The sequence below is a fragment of the Centroberyx gerrardi genome, chromosome 7 (assembly GCF_048128805.1).
Source record: "Centroberyx gerrardi isolate f3 chromosome 7, fCenGer3.hap1.cur.20231027, whole genome shotgun sequence".
Classification (NCBI taxonomy): domain Eukaryota; kingdom Metazoa; phylum Chordata; class Actinopteri; order Beryciformes; family Berycidae; genus Centroberyx; species Centroberyx gerrardi.
Window position 1 is genome coordinate 6,128,251 of NC_136003.1, and position 17,540 is coordinate 6,145,790.

A 17,540-nucleotide genomic window follows, 5' to 3' on the forward strand; every position below is an offset into this window, starting at 1 on the left:
TGCTACCTACAGGCACTCACCGCCGACTACCTCCAGGCGGAAAATGCGGCCTGCTAATCAACATACTAGGCCGAGGGCCAGAATAAATATTGCTAATTCCACACTTGATAAGCCGAGGGCCAGAATAAATATTGCTAATTCCACACCTGATAAGCCAGACACTATTCTGATTGGGGACTCCATAACCAAGCATGTAAGAATGGCAAAGACTGAAAATCTATGGATGGATGACACATCTGTCAGGGAGCTAACAGGGCTGTTGCCAGTTATCCTCTCTACACATCCAGGTAACATGAGGATTATTATTCATGCTGGGTCTTTTGACATTCTGCAAGGGAAAACTGGCTCTGAGATGCTGAAAAAAGACTTTTGCCTGCTACTGGAGAAGCTGAGCGACTGTCAGTCACAACATGTATTCATTTCAGGCCCCGTTCCAACCTTGGGGAAAGGAATCGAATCTTTTAGCAGACTCCTTGCCCTGAATACATGGCTGACATCAGCGTGCCTCACCCATGGGATAAAGTTTATTGACAATTTCAATATCTTTTGGAACTGTAAAGATCGCTTTAAGCCTGATGGGATTCATCCAAGCATCACTGGTTCCAGACTACTCGGTGCCAACCTACGTCATGCTCTTGGGATGCCATACCAAAACAAGAATGCACGGATAAGCGCGAAGGACAAGGACAGCACACACAGGCAGACAGCCTGTATCTCTCGTCCCTCACCTGACCCTCTGCTCCACATCACCCAAGGCATTCAGAGGATGTCTCTGTCCCAATCAGGGATCCAACGCGCCCCCTCCCCCCCTCCACCACACTCACCAATCCAGGAGTTAGTTTTAAGCTGCCACGCTGAAGCTCAGTCAAATTGATGAACTGTTAAACAGCAATAACCACAGACATCATCAATCAGGTGTCTATCAGAGATGAGACAGACCCCATGCCGCTTCCTTAAACATACCGGTGATCTTAAACAGCCGGTGGCATGGTCCATCTGGTACCTGTCTCGGTAATCTTAAATTTGTCAATGTTCAGCCACAACCAGTTTCCTTTCCTGTCACAGAATCCCTACAGCTGAAATTAGCTCTTGTTAATGTCAGATCATTGGCTAACAAATCCTTTTTGGTTAATGATCTGATAATTGAAAATAATTTGCATTTAATGTTTTTAGTTGAGACCTGGCTAAACAGCACTACTGGTGTAGCAACACTGATAGAGGCTTGTCCTCCAAACTCTAATTTTTATCAGTCAGTCAGAACAGGAAAGGAGGAGGGATTGCAGCCATTTTTTCTACACAGTTTTTGTGTAATGACATTGACCTGGGTGAATTTACATCATTTGAATATCTTGCTCTTGAGCTCAAAGCAGAATTATCAGTGCTCATCATTACATTGTATCAGCCACCAAGATATTCATCACTGTTTCTGCAGGAATTCTCAGAGCTGATCTCACTTGGTATCACTAGATATGATAGATTAATCCTGAATGGAGACCTGAATATTCATATCAACAAAAAGAATGACTCCAAAGCTATGGAGCTTGTGAATTTACTGGACAGCTTTGAACTTACCCAACATGTAAATGAAGCCACTCATCAGCATGGTAACATTCTAGACTTGGTAATAACAACAGGGTTAAACATTGACAATGTTTCAGTATTAGAATTACCTATTTCTGACCATCACAAGCAAAGTTCTCTAATGTTATGAAATCATTTGAGTCATACAGCATTGACTGCTCTATAAATGACATGGTTGAAAATTTCAACAATACCTTGTCATCTGCTTTAAATACTGTTGCTCCACTAAAGGTTAAGAAGAGGTCGACTGACAGAATCTCCCCATGGTTAAACAATAACAGTGTTAATGAGATTAAGAGAATCTGTCGGGCAGCTGAAAGAAAATGGAGGAAAACCAGGCTCACAGTTCACTGTAATATATACAAAGAAGCCATGACTGTCTATAACAAAGCAATACGTTTAGCAAGAAAGGATTACTTTTCTAGGATTATTACAGAGAATGCTGGAAACTCTAGAATATTATTCTCCACTATTGACCAGCTACTCAACACTGCCCCCACCCGTCCGCAGTCCTCTGCATCAAATTGTGAAGAACTTGCATTGTTCTTCAATAACAAGAACAAGCATTGCTGCTGATGTAAACACAGATGACCTCAGCAAACCCTGTAAAAAGATGTAACCATGGGAAAATTCACTTGTATTACATTAACTGAGCTTTGCAAGACTGTCACTGAGTGTAACTCCTCCACCTCATGTATTGACCCTGTACCTACAGCATTTTTTAAGCAGGTGTTCAATAGTGTTTCAAGTCATGTCCTGAAGATTATAAATATATCCCCTCAAACAGGCATCTTCCCGGATGCATTCAAAACAGCTGTTGTAAAACCCTTACTAAAGAAACCCAACCTAGATGGTAATGCACTGACAAGCTATAGGCCGATATCCAACCTTCCATTCATTAGTAAGATACTTGAAAAGGTAGTTTCAGTGCAAATAAACTCCTTTCTTAAAGAAAATAATGTCCTGGAGGAATTTCAAGCAGGCTTTAGAACATACCACAGCACTGAAACTGCTCTTACTAAAATAATCAGCGACCTCAGACTAAACTCTGATGAAAATAAGGTCTCAATTCTTGTCCTCTTGGACCTAAGTGCAGCGTTTGATACGATTGACCATGATATCTTAATCAATCGTCTTGAAAAGTTGGTTGGTCTTTCTGACTGTGTGTTAAACTGGTTCAAAACATACATCAAAGGGAGAACGTTTTACATCAGTCTTGGAGATCATGTGTCTGAGAAACATGACATCTGTTTTGGGGTTGCACAAGGGAGCTGCCTTGGTCCATTATTATTCTCACTATACATGCTGCCACTTGATGACATCATTAGAGAGCACGATGTATGTTTCCATAGTTATGCGGATGACACGCAACTGTACATCTCTGCTGAACCAAATGATGCTGCAGCTATAAACTCTATTACTACCTGTCTTTTGGCAATAAATAAATGGATGAGCAAAACATTTTTAAAGTTAAACGAGGACAAAACTGAAATCCTACTAGTCGGCCCTAAAACAAAAAGAGAAATGCTGTTTAATAATCTGGGAACATTGACTCCCTGGATTAAATCTGAGGTTACAAGTCTTGGTGTTATCCTAGATTCAGATCTAAGCTTGAAGTCCCACATTAACAAGGTGACGAAAACATCATTTTTCCACCTTAGAAACATAGCTAAAGTACGACCATTTATAAATCAATCATTCAGATGCTGAAAAACTGATTCATGCCTTTATTTCAAGCCGACTCGATTACTGTAACGCACTTTTTACTGGTCTCCCGAAAAAAACCACCGAGAGACTTCAGCTCATTCAAAACTCTGCAGCTCGGCTATTAACCAGAACCAAGAGGAGAGAGCACATTAGTCCAGTTTTAGCTGCTCTACACTGGCTTCCTGTAACATTTAGAATTGATTTTAAGGTCCTCCTCCTTATATACAAAGCCCTTAATGGGCTAGGACCAAGCTACATTGCTAACTCCCTTGTTCACTACCTGCCTTCAAGAACACCGATCATCTGCTGCTGGTTTATTGGAGGTTCCCAGCAACAGCCGAAAGAAAATCGGGGATGCAGCCTTTGTCAATTACACCCCAAAGCTATGGAACACACTACCTATAGATATCAGGGAAGCCAGCTCGCTAAATATTTTTAAAAGAAAGCTAAAAACTTATCTCTTCACTTTAGCCTTTAACTAGCTATGACTTTCCCGATACAGGCCTTAAACTCTTTTTTTTTCTCACTTTGCTTCGCACATCTCAATTTGTATTTTACTTGATTTTATGCATCCTTTGTACTCTATTTTTTAACTTTATTTTTATTATTGTTTTACAGTGGATTTTATTTTCCATCTTATGTTATGCATTCCTCATATTTTTACTATTGTTATTCAGTGGGTTTTATTTTCCATCTTATGTTATGCTCATTCTATGTCTATTTTCATGTGAAGATGCATTTTATGTATTCTATTCTCCTCTTTATCTTATTCTCACTATCATTATCACGTTTTATGTGAAGCACTTGGTGCATGTAATTTCTCTGTTGTAAAGCACACAGCTGCATTTCTTGTATGAAAGGTGCTATACAAATAAAGTTTATTATTATTATTATTATTACCCAAATGTCTGTTTCCTTTCTATGCTAAATTGACACATGGTGTGGATCATGTGTCAAAAGGAGGAATGATGAAAGAAGTAAACAGACATTGGTTCACAAAGGGATTCTCAAATTACTCAAAAATGTTTTGTGAACGATGCTTAGTTTGTGCACAATACAACTCTGGGAGAGGTCAGCAGATGACGCCCAGTGCCCATCCAGCACCATCGGAACCATTTAAACATCTACAAATGGATTTCACTGAACTCTCACCAAGCGAAGGTAAGAAATACTGTCTGGTGATAGTTGACATGTTCTCCAAATGGGTGGAAGCCTTCACCACATCAAAACAAGACGCCAGTGCAGTAGCTAAAGCTCTGGTAAGGGAAATCATTCCCAGATGGGGAATACCACACAAAATTGGCAGTGACAATGGCAGACATTTTGTAAATGAAGCTCTACAGGCAGTAAGCAAATTCTTGGGAATTGACTTAAAATACCACTGTGCATATCATCCAGCCAGTGGAGGTGCTGTTGAAAGAGAAAATGGCACTCTAAAAAATAAATTGGCTAAATGTTGTGCTGAAACGGGACTAAGCTGGACAAAGGCGCTACCTTTAGTCCTGACACAAATGAGGGCCAGAATCAGGAAGAGAAATGGCCTGAGTCCATTTGAGATTCTTTTTGGCAGACCTATGAACATGGGGATTGGGCCCCAGAAAAGACAGCTCCCCACAACAGAGGAATGTAATGATGAAATGTTGCATTATTGTGCAAACTTGTCCTCTGTGTTGACTGACATCCACAGACAGGTGAAAGACGCCCTGCCCAGAGAGGTCGAGGGAAAGCTGCACAACCTGAACTCCGGAGAGTGGATCGTGGTGAAAGACTCCAGGAGGAAAGGCTGGAAGGCGCCCAGGTGGACCGAACCATTCCAGATCCTCCTAATGACCGCCTCAGCAGTAAAGGTTGCAGAGAGAGCCACGTGGATCCACGCCAGCCACTGCAAGAAGGCCCCTACGCCCACGGCGGCAGCTCCAAGTCAGACTAGCTCTCCCTGAGGTTTAAAAACCTACTGAGGGCCTCCGAGGGACGTTTGAGATGCAACCAACGCCGAGGCCACGCCCGTGGCACCCCTTCAGGAACACTGGCTGTGGCATGCGGGGCACACTCTGCTGTCTCCTAATAATAGCAGTTGTGATCGCAGTGCCCATCATCTACTTCCTTGAACCACCACATTCCACCACCACACCACGCCCCACAGAAAAACTGCTCCGCCAGAAAAAAGAAATGTTTGAAGACTCTGGCTGGAAACCATGGGGGTTCAGTGCTAACTCCCTATACAGGTGCACTGACTTTGACTCAGAACGGGTCGACAGTGCTGACAGTCCTGACTTGTTTCCGCTCCCAGGCTGGATTCCTCCTTATGAGGATGATGATGACAAAGATAAACTTTAAATTTTATTTCTATCAGTAGCTTGCTGAAACCATATGTTAGCATAATGACAGCATATTCTGCAATATGAAGTAACGGTAACATTTGATTTATGATTGTGAAGGAATTTTTGCCTAATAAACTGCCAAAGGGGGGTTTATTGAGTTACAGAAGTATTGGTTTGATGTATGATACGTTGTGGTTTGTTTGTACTTGTGTTTACCACTTAAGATGATAATGTTTTATAACATTTGACTTTTGAATCCTACTGTTTTGATGATTTATATAATATCATAGCTGCATCTTGAGTTACAGCCATGGATGTTCTTTATCTACAGTGTTTGCTTCGTAGGTACAGTATGTTTCTATTACTTACTTTTGGTACATACACTAATGGCTCACCTCAAATTATCAGTGCAGATGGGTACATGAGGGTCATAAATGCATTTTTACCCTGTTTTGTAGCTGTACTAAAGGGTGTGTATTGACTTTTGATGTTGACTGCGAAACTTAAAGGTGAAGTGCTTCAGCGGATTATCAGGTTCATTGAAGGTTTAAGATGAGAGTCAAAAACAAACAAGGTATCATTCTTTTTTTGGAATTATATTTGGTGATTTATCATGTTGTTTGTTGTTTTATACTATGTTGCAGTTAAGGTGATGAGGGGTAAATCTTTTTGAGATGAGGGGTGAATCTTTTTTCTCTTCCATGGTCAGTCAAACAATAAAGCACCCGGAGGAGTTTTTGGTTCATTTCTCATTAGGAGCCCAAGCACAACTTCTTACAACTACGGCTCTGAGCGTTTTGCTCCTAGTGTAGGTGATCAGCGTTTTGCTGGTGAGATCTTGTGCTCGGGATGACATGTGATACTCTTACCTGTATTGCAGACTAGAGGTTAGTTCTCATCATCACCATTATTATCTTTTACATTTCCTAGTATATTTTTTGTATAATTTCTCATGATTTAAGTGAGCATGAAATGCTCAAAGGGGGGAATTGTAGTGGAAATGATATTATACCATTCTATTTCTCTATGCATTAAGCACTGTCTTATTTCTATGTTGTCTGCTCTCAGTACATTTCCACTGGCTTGAGACAATGGCTACTGTGTGAAGATGACCCTGGAAAGTCTAGCCCGTTTATCTTTGTTTTGCACAGATGCACCCTAATCGTATGTATGTATAAGAATGTGCCGGACTTCTCATGACTCAGCTGTTTCTACTACATGATTATAAGAAGGGTGGACAAAGCTCATTGCTTTGCTCTTTGTCTCACACACTCGTTGGGTGGGCATTGCGCCTTGCTTGCAAGCAGTAAAGATAACAGAAGGACAACTTCTCATCTCCAAGTCTCTTTATTACAGAAAACTTCCACCACAGTGGTCAAGTACCAAATAACCCCCATCGTCTAGCTACGATCGAATAATTATAAATGGTGATATGAACATCCACATAAATAATATGATGGATACTAAAGCTATGGACCTCAATCTTCTACACAGTTTAGAATTAACTCAGCATGTCACTGAGAGCACCCACAAACATGGTAACATTCTTGATCTAGTTATCTCTAGAGGGATAAGTGTCACTGATCTCCTGGTGTCCGATATCACTATATCCGATCATTACTGTGTATTTTTTGATGTTCTGTTAAACACTATAAGAAGCAAACCTAAATTCATAATCAGAACTGCGGTTGGTGTGTGTGTGTGAGGAGATGTGTGTGAGAGAGAAGATGGGATGAACAGTTATCAGATTGCACTATATGCATTTAAAATCCATTCTAATAAATTAATTCCAAAGAATTAAGCATATAGCATATGTTTACCTCTTGTCCACTCATTGATGTGCTGTCCATCCGACAGATAAAACACATCATGTCAGACCACTAGAAATTGCAAAACGTAACTTAAAATGTAAATAGATTCCTTTATAATTCATGATTCACTCATAGAAGACTGTCACTGCCGTCTTCCCTCAGTATAAAGACAACTTGACAAAACTGGCAAACTACAGAGTTCTTCTCAGCTCTGATTACCGATGTATTAGTCTGTTAACAACTTTGGGTCAAATCAGAATCAATAATGTTATGTAAAATAATCCATTTAATCCACAATTATGAAGTTGTACGGCTAAATATATCAGTATAAGATACACTGTAGCGTGATTGCAGCTGTACTAACATTGGCTAGCTCCCTAGATAACCTAGCTAACTGTGACCAAACATCTCAAGTAATCCGAAATAAGCTTGTCTCGGCTGATCTTCTTCATTAACAGTACTTGGTGTTCCACTGACGAGTTGGAAATGTCCGATGCAAATATTAACACTGATTTAGTTGTTTATAGTCACTTATGAAGTTACAGCAACAGTAGTACTCTCTCTTCAGTGCGACTGAACGGCAGTCAGCAAGCAGTGCATTGACCGAAACAACTGGTAAAGCAAAGCATTATGGAAAGGGTTAAAATCCAGTATGTCCACTTCTGGCCGCGCCCCAATCAGTAATGTCACAGCAGATATTTTCCATCAAGGCCAAACATCTGCTTTAACATCACTGATTGGGGCATGGTCAGAAGTGCGACATGCTTTAAAGTTTCAACCTATATCGAGCAGTGCAGCAGCAACTTTCTGATTTGGTGTTGATTTACTCTTTAAGATTGTGAATGCCTTGAGCAAAACTTATCTCCAAGGCAGCGTGACCCTGGCTGGCTGACAGAGACGTTTGCTGACAGTACTGATCAGTGGACTGGGGAGGAAACACAGGAATATGGAGAGAAAAGTGGAAAAGAGGGACCAGTGGGCGAAAAAACGGGAATATATTCTGGCAATGGCGGGGAACGTGGTGGGCCTCGGAAACGTGTGGAGATTCCCCTATCTCTGCTATAAGAACGGTGGAGGTGAGTTGTACCATATTCGCTGAATGTACAAAATATTAGGGACACTTTTCATGAAGTACACTGATGAGGTGAATCCAGGTAAAAGCCATTATCCCTTATTGATTTCCCTTATCACAAAGGAGGAGATGTAGATAAAGAGAAGCAGACGAGTTAGAGAAGGATCTTGAAGCTTTGAGACAGTTGAGATGTAGATTGTGCAAAAGTGGCTGCAACTCAGGAAGATGTCCATAATATTTTGACAATTCAGTGTAGTTGAAATTATTGTACCATTGTGAGTTGTACCATATAGTTGAGGAAATTAGTTGAACTAATCTAACTGATCTCACTTTCCAGCTCAACATGTGTTAAAGATGTACAGGTCTACACAATGCATGGATGCGTGTATTTAACTTATGCTGAGATGCAAAATAATAATAAATATAAATTTTTGGTAAAAAATTGTTACCCTACATTCATTGCTCAATTTGACGAGCCGTTACAATATGTATTTGTACTTGTAATACAATTTTGATACAATTGCAGAAAAAAGAACCAGTGATATATTAATTTACTGACTGTTTCCATATTTGCAATGAGGAAGTGAATTGTTTCAGGAGCGAGATCAGAAAGCCCCCGGGGGGGGGAGGGGAAGGGTTGGGAACCACTTTATTAGAGTAGCCTATTTGTTTTGGTACAGTATGTTTGTGTTAGACCTGAGCATTTGAATACTGTGAAAACCCTTTTATCTGTCACTTATATAGCCACAGAGTTGTTTAACTTTACAATCGGTATTTAGGGCTGACTTCTTTTCATCACACATACACACTCACACTTACTGTAGGAGATGCACATTATAATCATGGTCTACTGCTAATAATAATAACCATGGCAGCTCCACTGGAGCAATCAGGTAAAGTTTGCTAAGTGGCACTTGACAACTGACAAAAATCAAATAGATTGCTACATGTTGTAAGATTTAAAAAAAAAAATAAGTAGACCAGTCAAACAAATTAATTCTTAGGATAAACTATGCAAAGGTTTGATGTATGTCCACATTGAGAAGGGAAAAAAAGGTTTATTAACAAGGTAGCAAGGCCACACAAGGGAATTGTCATACACAGAGTGACAAACTGTATTTTAAAGTTACACTATGCTACTTTTTGCCTTGAGGTAGGAAGTGTGTTGTTAGTCCCGCCTTCCTCACCTTCAGTTGGTCAGATTTCCACTGCAACCGCAACCAGTTCTTCGCATTTCAACAGCCAAGGAGCCGGCTCTCGGCCAGGAAAACTGGTTCCAGAGTGGCACCAACACTTTGCTGGTCTAGAATAAAGAATCATCATCAAACACAATTGGCTATCATAAGGAAGTATGTGTGTGTGTGTGTGTGTGTGTGTGTGTTTGTGTGAGGGAGAGACAGAGAGTCCATTCATAACATTAATTATGGAACCTTTTTTGAATTTTATAATTTAATGAATTATTACTCTCATTGAAGTTGAGTGATTAGCACATGGCAAGGAAAAGTCATCTGCATCCAATCAAATAAAATAGTTTAAAATGTATAAAATGTATTTTGTGGCTCATGTCATTCATATAAGATTATCTATTTCAAAGTGTCAAAGTGTCAAAGTGTTTTTATTTATCAAATGCACAGTATAACACAAGGTCATTCTGAACAGTGAAATTCTTAGGACAAGACAAGCAACATAGGCATAAAAAATCAAAAATAATAATAATAAAAATAAAAAAAATAACAAAATCAAATAATTAAATTGTTAAAAAGAGTCACAAATAAGGGCACAAATAGCAAAAATATACATAGTAGTAGAACATTAACAGCAGTTCCAGAGCCAGTAAAGATGGGCAATATGGACAGTAAGAATAAAGAGTAATAATGTGCCGATGGATATGTACAATAATTTTTGGTGTTGTACATTTAATGTACATAGGAAGTGTCTGGAGCATACATTGGGGTGATCATGTGATCAATGTGATCACTGAGATTAATGTTGCTGGTTGAGAAGCCTGATGGCCTGGGGGAAAAAACTGTTTGTGAATCTGGTAGTCCGTGCCCGGATGCTCCGGTGCCGTCTACCAGATGGCAGTAGCGAGAACAGTCCATAGCCTGGGTGGCTGAAGTCTTTTATGATTTTCCGTGCTTTCCTGAGGCATCGTGTATGGTCTCCGCATTAAAGAAATGGAGGTGAGAAATCGGGAGTTGGAGGTGGAGGCTATGCACCTTAGGGTGAAGGCTTTAGAGCTGGAACGCCAGCCTAGTGTTGCTCCCCATTCACCTTGTCATGCAGCAAACCCCGTACTCTCCCCGTGGAAGCTTCGATGTGAGCAGGCACATTGCACTGGTTCCACCTTTCAGGGAGTCTGAGGTGGACTCGTATTTCAACGCATTTGAGCGCATTGCAGCCACTTTGAATTGGCCAAAGGATGTTTGGTCATTATTGCTTCAGTGTAAATTGGTAGGGAAAGCTCAGGAGGTGTGTGCCACCCTCACAATTGAACAGAGCTTGGATTACGAGATTGTTAAGGCTACTGTGTTACGTGCCTATGAATTGGTGCCTGAAGCATATAGACAAAAATTTAGAAAATGTGAAAAGAGTGTCAACCAGACTTATGTTGAGTTCGCGCGTGAGAAGGGAGTGCTTTTTGATAAATGGTGTCACGCCAGTAAAGCTAAGAACTTCGCACAGCTGCGAGAGCTTGTGCTTCTGGAGGAGTTTAAAAAGTGTTTGCCAGAGCGCATTGTTGTATATTTGAACGAACAAAAGGTTGCGTCTCTCGCCGGAGCGGCTGTTCTGGCAGATGAGTTTGCTTTAACTCACAAGAGTGTTTTTCCATCTCCCGTGCGTCGCAAATCCCCGGTACGTGAAAATAGAACAACGCGTTCACCAAGAGTTTCTCGGGGCAATTTTTCCCCCGGGGGTGAAAACCGTGCGTGCTTTTATTGTCATGAACCTGGCCACCTCATTGCAGTTTGTCCTGTGTTACAAAAAAAAGAACAGATGAAGGGTAAAGGTCCCTCTGCTGTTGGTCTGATTCAGTGTGGGCCAGTCGCTAGCCAACCTGAACTTTTGACAGCAACATTGCCAACAAAAGAAATTGACGATGACTTTAAGCCTTTCATTACGCAGGGTTTTGTTTCTCTGACTGACAATGAGGTGGACAGGGTTCCCGTTACTATTCTGCGAGATACCGGTGCGAAGTATTCTGTGGCTCGACATGGTGTCCTGCCTTTTTCTGACCAGTCGTACTGTGGTTCAGACCTATTGGTGTGGGGAATTAAACTGAGTGTTTTACGCGTGCCGCTTCACACAGTTATTTTCTCCTCCTCCTTTGTGTCTGGTACAGTGCGAGTTGGTGTGCGTGATCAGCTACCTGTTGCAGGAGTAGATTTCATCCTCGGGAATGATTTGGCTGGTGAAAAAATGTTTCCTACTCCCGAGGTCACTGAAACCCCCACTGCTGATGTGTGTGTTGTTGCTCCCGCTGCGCTCGAGTTGCCTCCTGTTTTTCCGGCGTGCGTCGTGATGCGTGCCCAGGCTCGTAAGCTTGGTGATTTGGTGGACCTTTCCGATTGTTTTTTGAACGCGTCTGATGATCCGGTCAGCCCCTCTTCTGAACCTGAAAGTGTGCCTGGTACTGTGGATGTGTTGCCTGATAATATGGACTTGTGTTTGGCAATAGATAAGGATCAGCTCATCCAGGCTCAGCAGTCAGATAGTACATTGGCTGCATGTTTGTCTGCAGCTCAGGAACAGAGAAATGCTTCGCAGCCAGTGTCTTATCTGTTTGATGAAGGTGTGTTGTTGCGTAAATGGTCCCCAGTGTCTGGGATGGAATGTGATGTGGTCTCCCAGGTTGTTGTGCCAAAAGAGTTCCGGCTCCAAGTGTTAAGTTTAGCCCACGATCACAGTCTGTCCGGCCATTTGGGGATCAAGAAAACATATCATCGGGTGCTCCGATATTTTTTCTGGCCAGGGTTAAAATCCGATGTCACCAAATTTTGTCGATCTTGCCATGTTTGCCAAATTACTGGAAAACCAAACCAGGTTATTCCTCCGGCTCCTTTACATCCGATCCCGGTAATTGGCGAACCTTTTGAGCATGTCATAATAGACTGTGTTGGTCCCTTGCCAAAAACCAAGACTGGTCACCAGTACCTGCTTACCATCATGTGCGCAGCCACACGTTTTCCTGAGGCCGTCCCGTTGCGCAGGTTGAGGGCTAAAGCAGTGGTGAAAGCCTTGGTTAAGTTCTTTTCCACTTTTGGTTTGCCCAAACGCATTCAAACAGACCAAGGATCTAACTTTATGTCCAAGGTTTTTTCACAGGTGATGACAGAGTTGTCCATTATTATTAGTTGGCATCAGATCTCCAGTGCGTACCACCCGGAGAGTCAGGGCGCACTGGAGAGATTTCATCAGACGTTAAAGTCCATGCTTTGAAAGTATTGTGCTGGGTCAAACAGGGAGTGGGATGAGGGTCTGCCACTGCTTCTGTTTGCCATTCGTGAAACCATACAGGAGTCTCTTGGGTTTAGTCCGGCTGAATTGGTTTTTGGGCACAAAGTCCCGTGTGTGTCACATCAATATGTTGAAGCCATATTTTGTTCGTGAAACCTCCGAGGTGCCAACTGTGAACTCTGTGCCATGTGTCTCTCCTGTGGCGACTGTTGTGTCACCATCGTACAGTCCCGAGGAGGACGGGTTGCGTGGGCAGCCTGTTTCAGTTCCATGTGCGCGATTAGAGAATTCAAAAATTCTGAAGAACCTGGAGGAACATTTGTCGTATTTGTCTGAGCCGGCCAAAAGTGATGTTTGCCATCTTATTCGTTGGCAGGTGCGCCCCCTGTTGGCCAAAGTCCAGGCCATCCTGGATTTTCCTGTGCCAGAAACGCGGCGGCAACTCCGCCGGTTTCTGGGAATGTGTGGCTATTATCGGGGGTTCTGTAAAAATTTTGCTAGTGTAGTTGCGCCACTAACTAGCTTGGTAAGCCCCTCCAGCCAATTTGTCTGGACTGCTGTGTGTCAGGACTCATTTGATTTTGCCAAGGCTCTTCTATGCAGCGCGCCTGTACTGGCTGCACCTGATTTTGCACGTCCCTTTAAGTTGGAGGTAGATGCCAGTGCTTATGGTGCAGGCGCTGTTCTTTTACAGGAGGATGATCATGGTATTGATCACCCGGTGTGTTACTTCTCAAAGAAATTCAACAAACACCAATTGAATTATAGTACAATTGAGAAGGAAGCTTTGGCATTGCTTTTGGCGTTACAGCATTTTGAGGTCTATGTTGGTTCGAGCTCAATTCTGGTTCATGTTTATTCAGACCACAATCCTCTCGTGTTCCTGTCTCGCATGCGGAATAACAATCAGCGTCTTATGCGCTGGTCGTTATTGCTGCAGGATTTCAACATTGAGATACATCACATTAAAGGAGTGGATAATATTGTGGCTGATGCATTGTCTCGTGTGGGGTTTTAGAAATCAAGCATTTCTTGGGGGAAGAAATGTTTGATCTTAGGTGGGGGGGTGTTATGACCATGGGTCATAATTTGTATTGGAGAGTATATTTGTGTTGTTTAACCTCCCTGCCTGAGGGTGGTGGTGTTCACCCCGTTTGTGTGTTCTCCCCAGTATGTTGAGTTGCAGGTGGCGGCTGGTGATTGGATGGGAGACTGATGGCGCCTACTTTAAAAAGGGCGTCTGTCCGATGCCGGCTCACTCCTTCTCCTTCCTGGCTCCCAACCAGACTGTGCTGTGTTTTACCAAATGACTGCTGTATTGACCTAGTGTTGTAGATTGACTTTGTTGTTAATTATGTAAATAACTTCTGAAAGAGCAGTCCCGGGTAGCCGTAGGGGTGAGAAGCCTTTTCCTTTGTTTTCTTTTCTCCTGTTTATGTTAGGGAGGCAGGTAAGCTGCTTGTACTTTTGTTTTCTTTTGCTTAAGTTAGGTAAGTTAGTTGTCATTCAATCATAGATCGTTATGTTTGTTATTTTGGCTGTGCTCCCCCCGATGCTTTTGCTGCTGTATTGAAGAATTGTTAAATAAATCAATTCTGTTTGGACTGCACCTGCTGTGGCACTGGTCATCCTTGGGAGTGGGGAAGAAGGGGAGTCACTTTTTGTGCTATGCCCGGTTTTCCCCTAGGCCGGGCGTAACAGTGGCATCCAATGATGCGCTCCGCTGTCTTCACCACCCTCTGGAGGGCCTTACGATCAGCAGTGGAGCAGCTGCCGTACCATGTAGTAATGCAGCCAGTGAGAATGCTCTCAATGGTGCACCTGTAGAAATTAGTGAGAGTTTTGACAGACATTCCAAACTTCTTGAGTCTCCTTAGGAAGTATAGGCGCTTTTGGGCAGTTTTTACTACGCCGTCCGATTGCTTGGACCAGGAACGAGCTTAGCGGGCACAATTGTGTTGAATGCCGAGCTGTAATCTATAAACAGCATCCTCACATATGTGTTGCCCTTATCCAGGTGGGAGAGGGCGGTGTGCACTGTCAGGGCGATGGCGTCGTCCGTGGATCTGTTGGGGCTGTATGCAAATTGAAGGGGGTCCAAGGTGTCAGGAAGGGAGGAGCAGATGTGGGTTCTGACTAGCCGCTCGAAGCACTTCATGATGATAGGGGTCAGTGCTACAGGGCGGTAGTCATTCAGGCAGATGATGGAAGGTTTCTTTGGTACGGGGACAATGGTTGTCTGTTTGAAGCAGGTGGGAACTGCAGACTGATTCAGGGAGAGGTTGAATATAGAGGTGAATACCTCTGCTAGCTGGTCGGCGCACGCTCTGAGGACACGGCCTGGAATGCCATCTGGCCCTGGTGACTTCCGAGGGTTTACTCTTTTAAAAGCTCTCCTCACATCAGCCGTAGATAGGGACAGAGTGCAGTCATCCTGGTCCTCAGCTAGCCTTACAAAAGGGATGGTGTTGCTCGCCTCAAACCGTGCGTAAAAGGTGTTGAGCTCGTCGGGAAGAGAGGCGGCAGGCTGGACTTCACTGCTATTTCTCCCTTTGTAGTCTGTGATGGAGCGCAGTCCACACCACATGCGCCTGGGGTCGGAACTGTGGTAGTTAGATTCCAACTTGTCTCTGTAGGCTCTTTTGGCATCTCTGATGGCTTTCCGTAGGTCGTATCTGGACTTCCTCAAGGCCTCCAGGTCCCCAGAGCTGTAGGCAGAGGACCGTGCTCTGAATTTAGCATGGACATCACCATTAATCCAGGGCTTTTGGTTGGGGAAAGTCCTAACATTGACTTTCGGGACGACGTCATCAATGCACTTGGAGATGTAGGCTGAAACAGCGTCTGTGTATTCATCAATGTCCCCATCAGCTGCAACACAGAACATCTGCCAGTCTGTGGTTTCAAAACAGTCCTGGAGAATGGCAATGGATTCCTCACTCCAGCGTTGAACTGCCTGAAGAACCGTTTTTTCCTGTTTTAGACGTTGTCTGTAGGTTGGGAGGAGAAGAATGGAAGTGTGATCCGCTTTTCCAAAGGCAGGGCGGGGGAGGGGTTTATAGCTGTCCCGTAGTTGAGAATAACAATGGTCCAGAGTCTGATCACCACGGGTAGGAAAGTTAATATGCTGGTGATACTTAGGCAAAACTTTCCTCATATTAGCCCTATTGAAGTTGCCAACAACAACAGAAGCTGCCTCAGGGTGAGCGTTCTCCAGTCCATTGATTACTCCGTAAAGGTCCTCTAGTGCTAATGTTTTATCCGCCTGCGGGGGTATGTAGACTGCTGTGATTAAGGCGGAGCTGAATTCCCGAGGGAGGTAGAAGGGACGGACTTTTATAGTTAAGAGCTCCAGGTCTGGTGAGCAGTGTTTTGTAAGTACTGCTATATCCGAACCCCAGCGAGAATTAACCATAATGCAGACCCCACCTCCTCTGCGTTTACCTGACTCCGTAGTTCTGTCCTACCGGTAGATGGAAAATCCAGCAGGGGTAACAGCCGAGTCAGGTACCGTCGGGTCTAGCCAGGTCTCAGTAAGCGCTAGAACGCAGCAGTTTGCAATGTCCCGCTGGAAGTTAATCCGTGCGTGTAGTTCGTCCATTTTATTGTCCAGGGATTGAACATTTGCCAGTAAAATGCTCGGTAATGGCGGATTGCAGTATCTCGTCCGAGATCTGCATAGGATACCGGCACGTTTGCCTCTTCTCTTTCTCCTCCATTGGCGTATTGGTAAACACAACGGCGGCAAGACAAAGGAATCGCAGCACGTACTCCGGTAAGTTGAGAAAAAGTCTGTTTCCAGTGACGAACAAATTTCCAAAAGTGCTTGTCGATCATACTGTATGAACGACAGTGCAGTACATACAAAAATAAAAACAGTACAGATAATAATAAACAAAAAACTACGAGTTGAACGCGGAGCCATTGTCAGTGCGACCTTCCTACGGTGCACCGGAAGCACCAATTTATGAGTAAACTTTTGAAATTGATTCTTTTGTACAATTTCCATTAAATTAGAATGATTTTTACTGGGGACACAAACCTGTGTTTTTGAACTGGTCTTGCTGCACATTTTGCTTTGCTGTTCTTTCATTTACTGCTTTTCTTTAATTGTTGCTATGATTATATTCCATATAGCCTATTTATTGTTATCTTAATGTCCAAAAAGTTGCATATTGTAGCTTTATAGGAAAAATCAATCCCCAAAAAACTGTTGGAAAACGGCTACTGGCAATGTACCTTGCATTCCTGGGTCCATTTCTTTTGTTTGGTGGTGGGTTTTTCTTATTCCCATGGATATTAAAGAAATAAAGATTATTATTTATTTATAATGGAGAAGGAACATAGATACTGCACGTTATTCCAGTTTATAGAAACCCTTACCCGCTAAAGCAAAGTAGGACACCCTGATGAAGGTGTAAGCTGAAACGTGTTGGAATAAAACCACATTCTTTTTACATCAAGAGAAATCGCTTCGCCAGTATACTGCCCGTTCTCTGGGGGTTGTTGAAAGGCATTCTGGGAAATGTAGGTAATCACTAACTGATGTAGAAGTAGACAAGGCAGGTCAAGGGAAAGTGGGTTCACCAA

At 42.9% G+C, this 17,540-nt stretch overlaps 3 protein-coding genes across 4 annotated transcripts in view; 2 read left to right on the forward strand and 1 right to left on the reverse strand.

The window, feature by feature from the left end:
• LOC139911915 (primary amine oxidase, liver isozyme) overlaps window positions 1-17,540 on the forward strand; it is a 291,900-nt gene that overhangs the window by 170,341 nt on the left and 104,019 nt on the right. The window lies entirely within an intron of this gene.
• LOC139911912 (proteasome activator complex subunit 3-like) overlaps window positions 1-17,540 on the reverse strand; it is a 237,036-nt gene that overhangs the window by 89,023 nt on the left and 130,473 nt on the right. The window lies entirely within an intron of this gene.
• LOC139927392 (sodium- and chloride-dependent betaine transporter-like) overlaps window positions 8,250-17,540 on the forward strand; it is a 28,315-nt gene continuing 19,024 nt past the window's right edge. For both annotated transcript variants that reach the window (XM_078284613.1, XM_078284614.1), the window contains exon 1: window positions 8,250-8,496. In XM_078284613.1, the coding sequence (XP_078140739.1) occupies window positions 8,367-8,496 (130 nt within the window). In that variant the 5' untranslated portion in view covers window positions 8,250-8,366. The remainder of the gene's footprint in view (window positions 8,497-17,540) is intronic.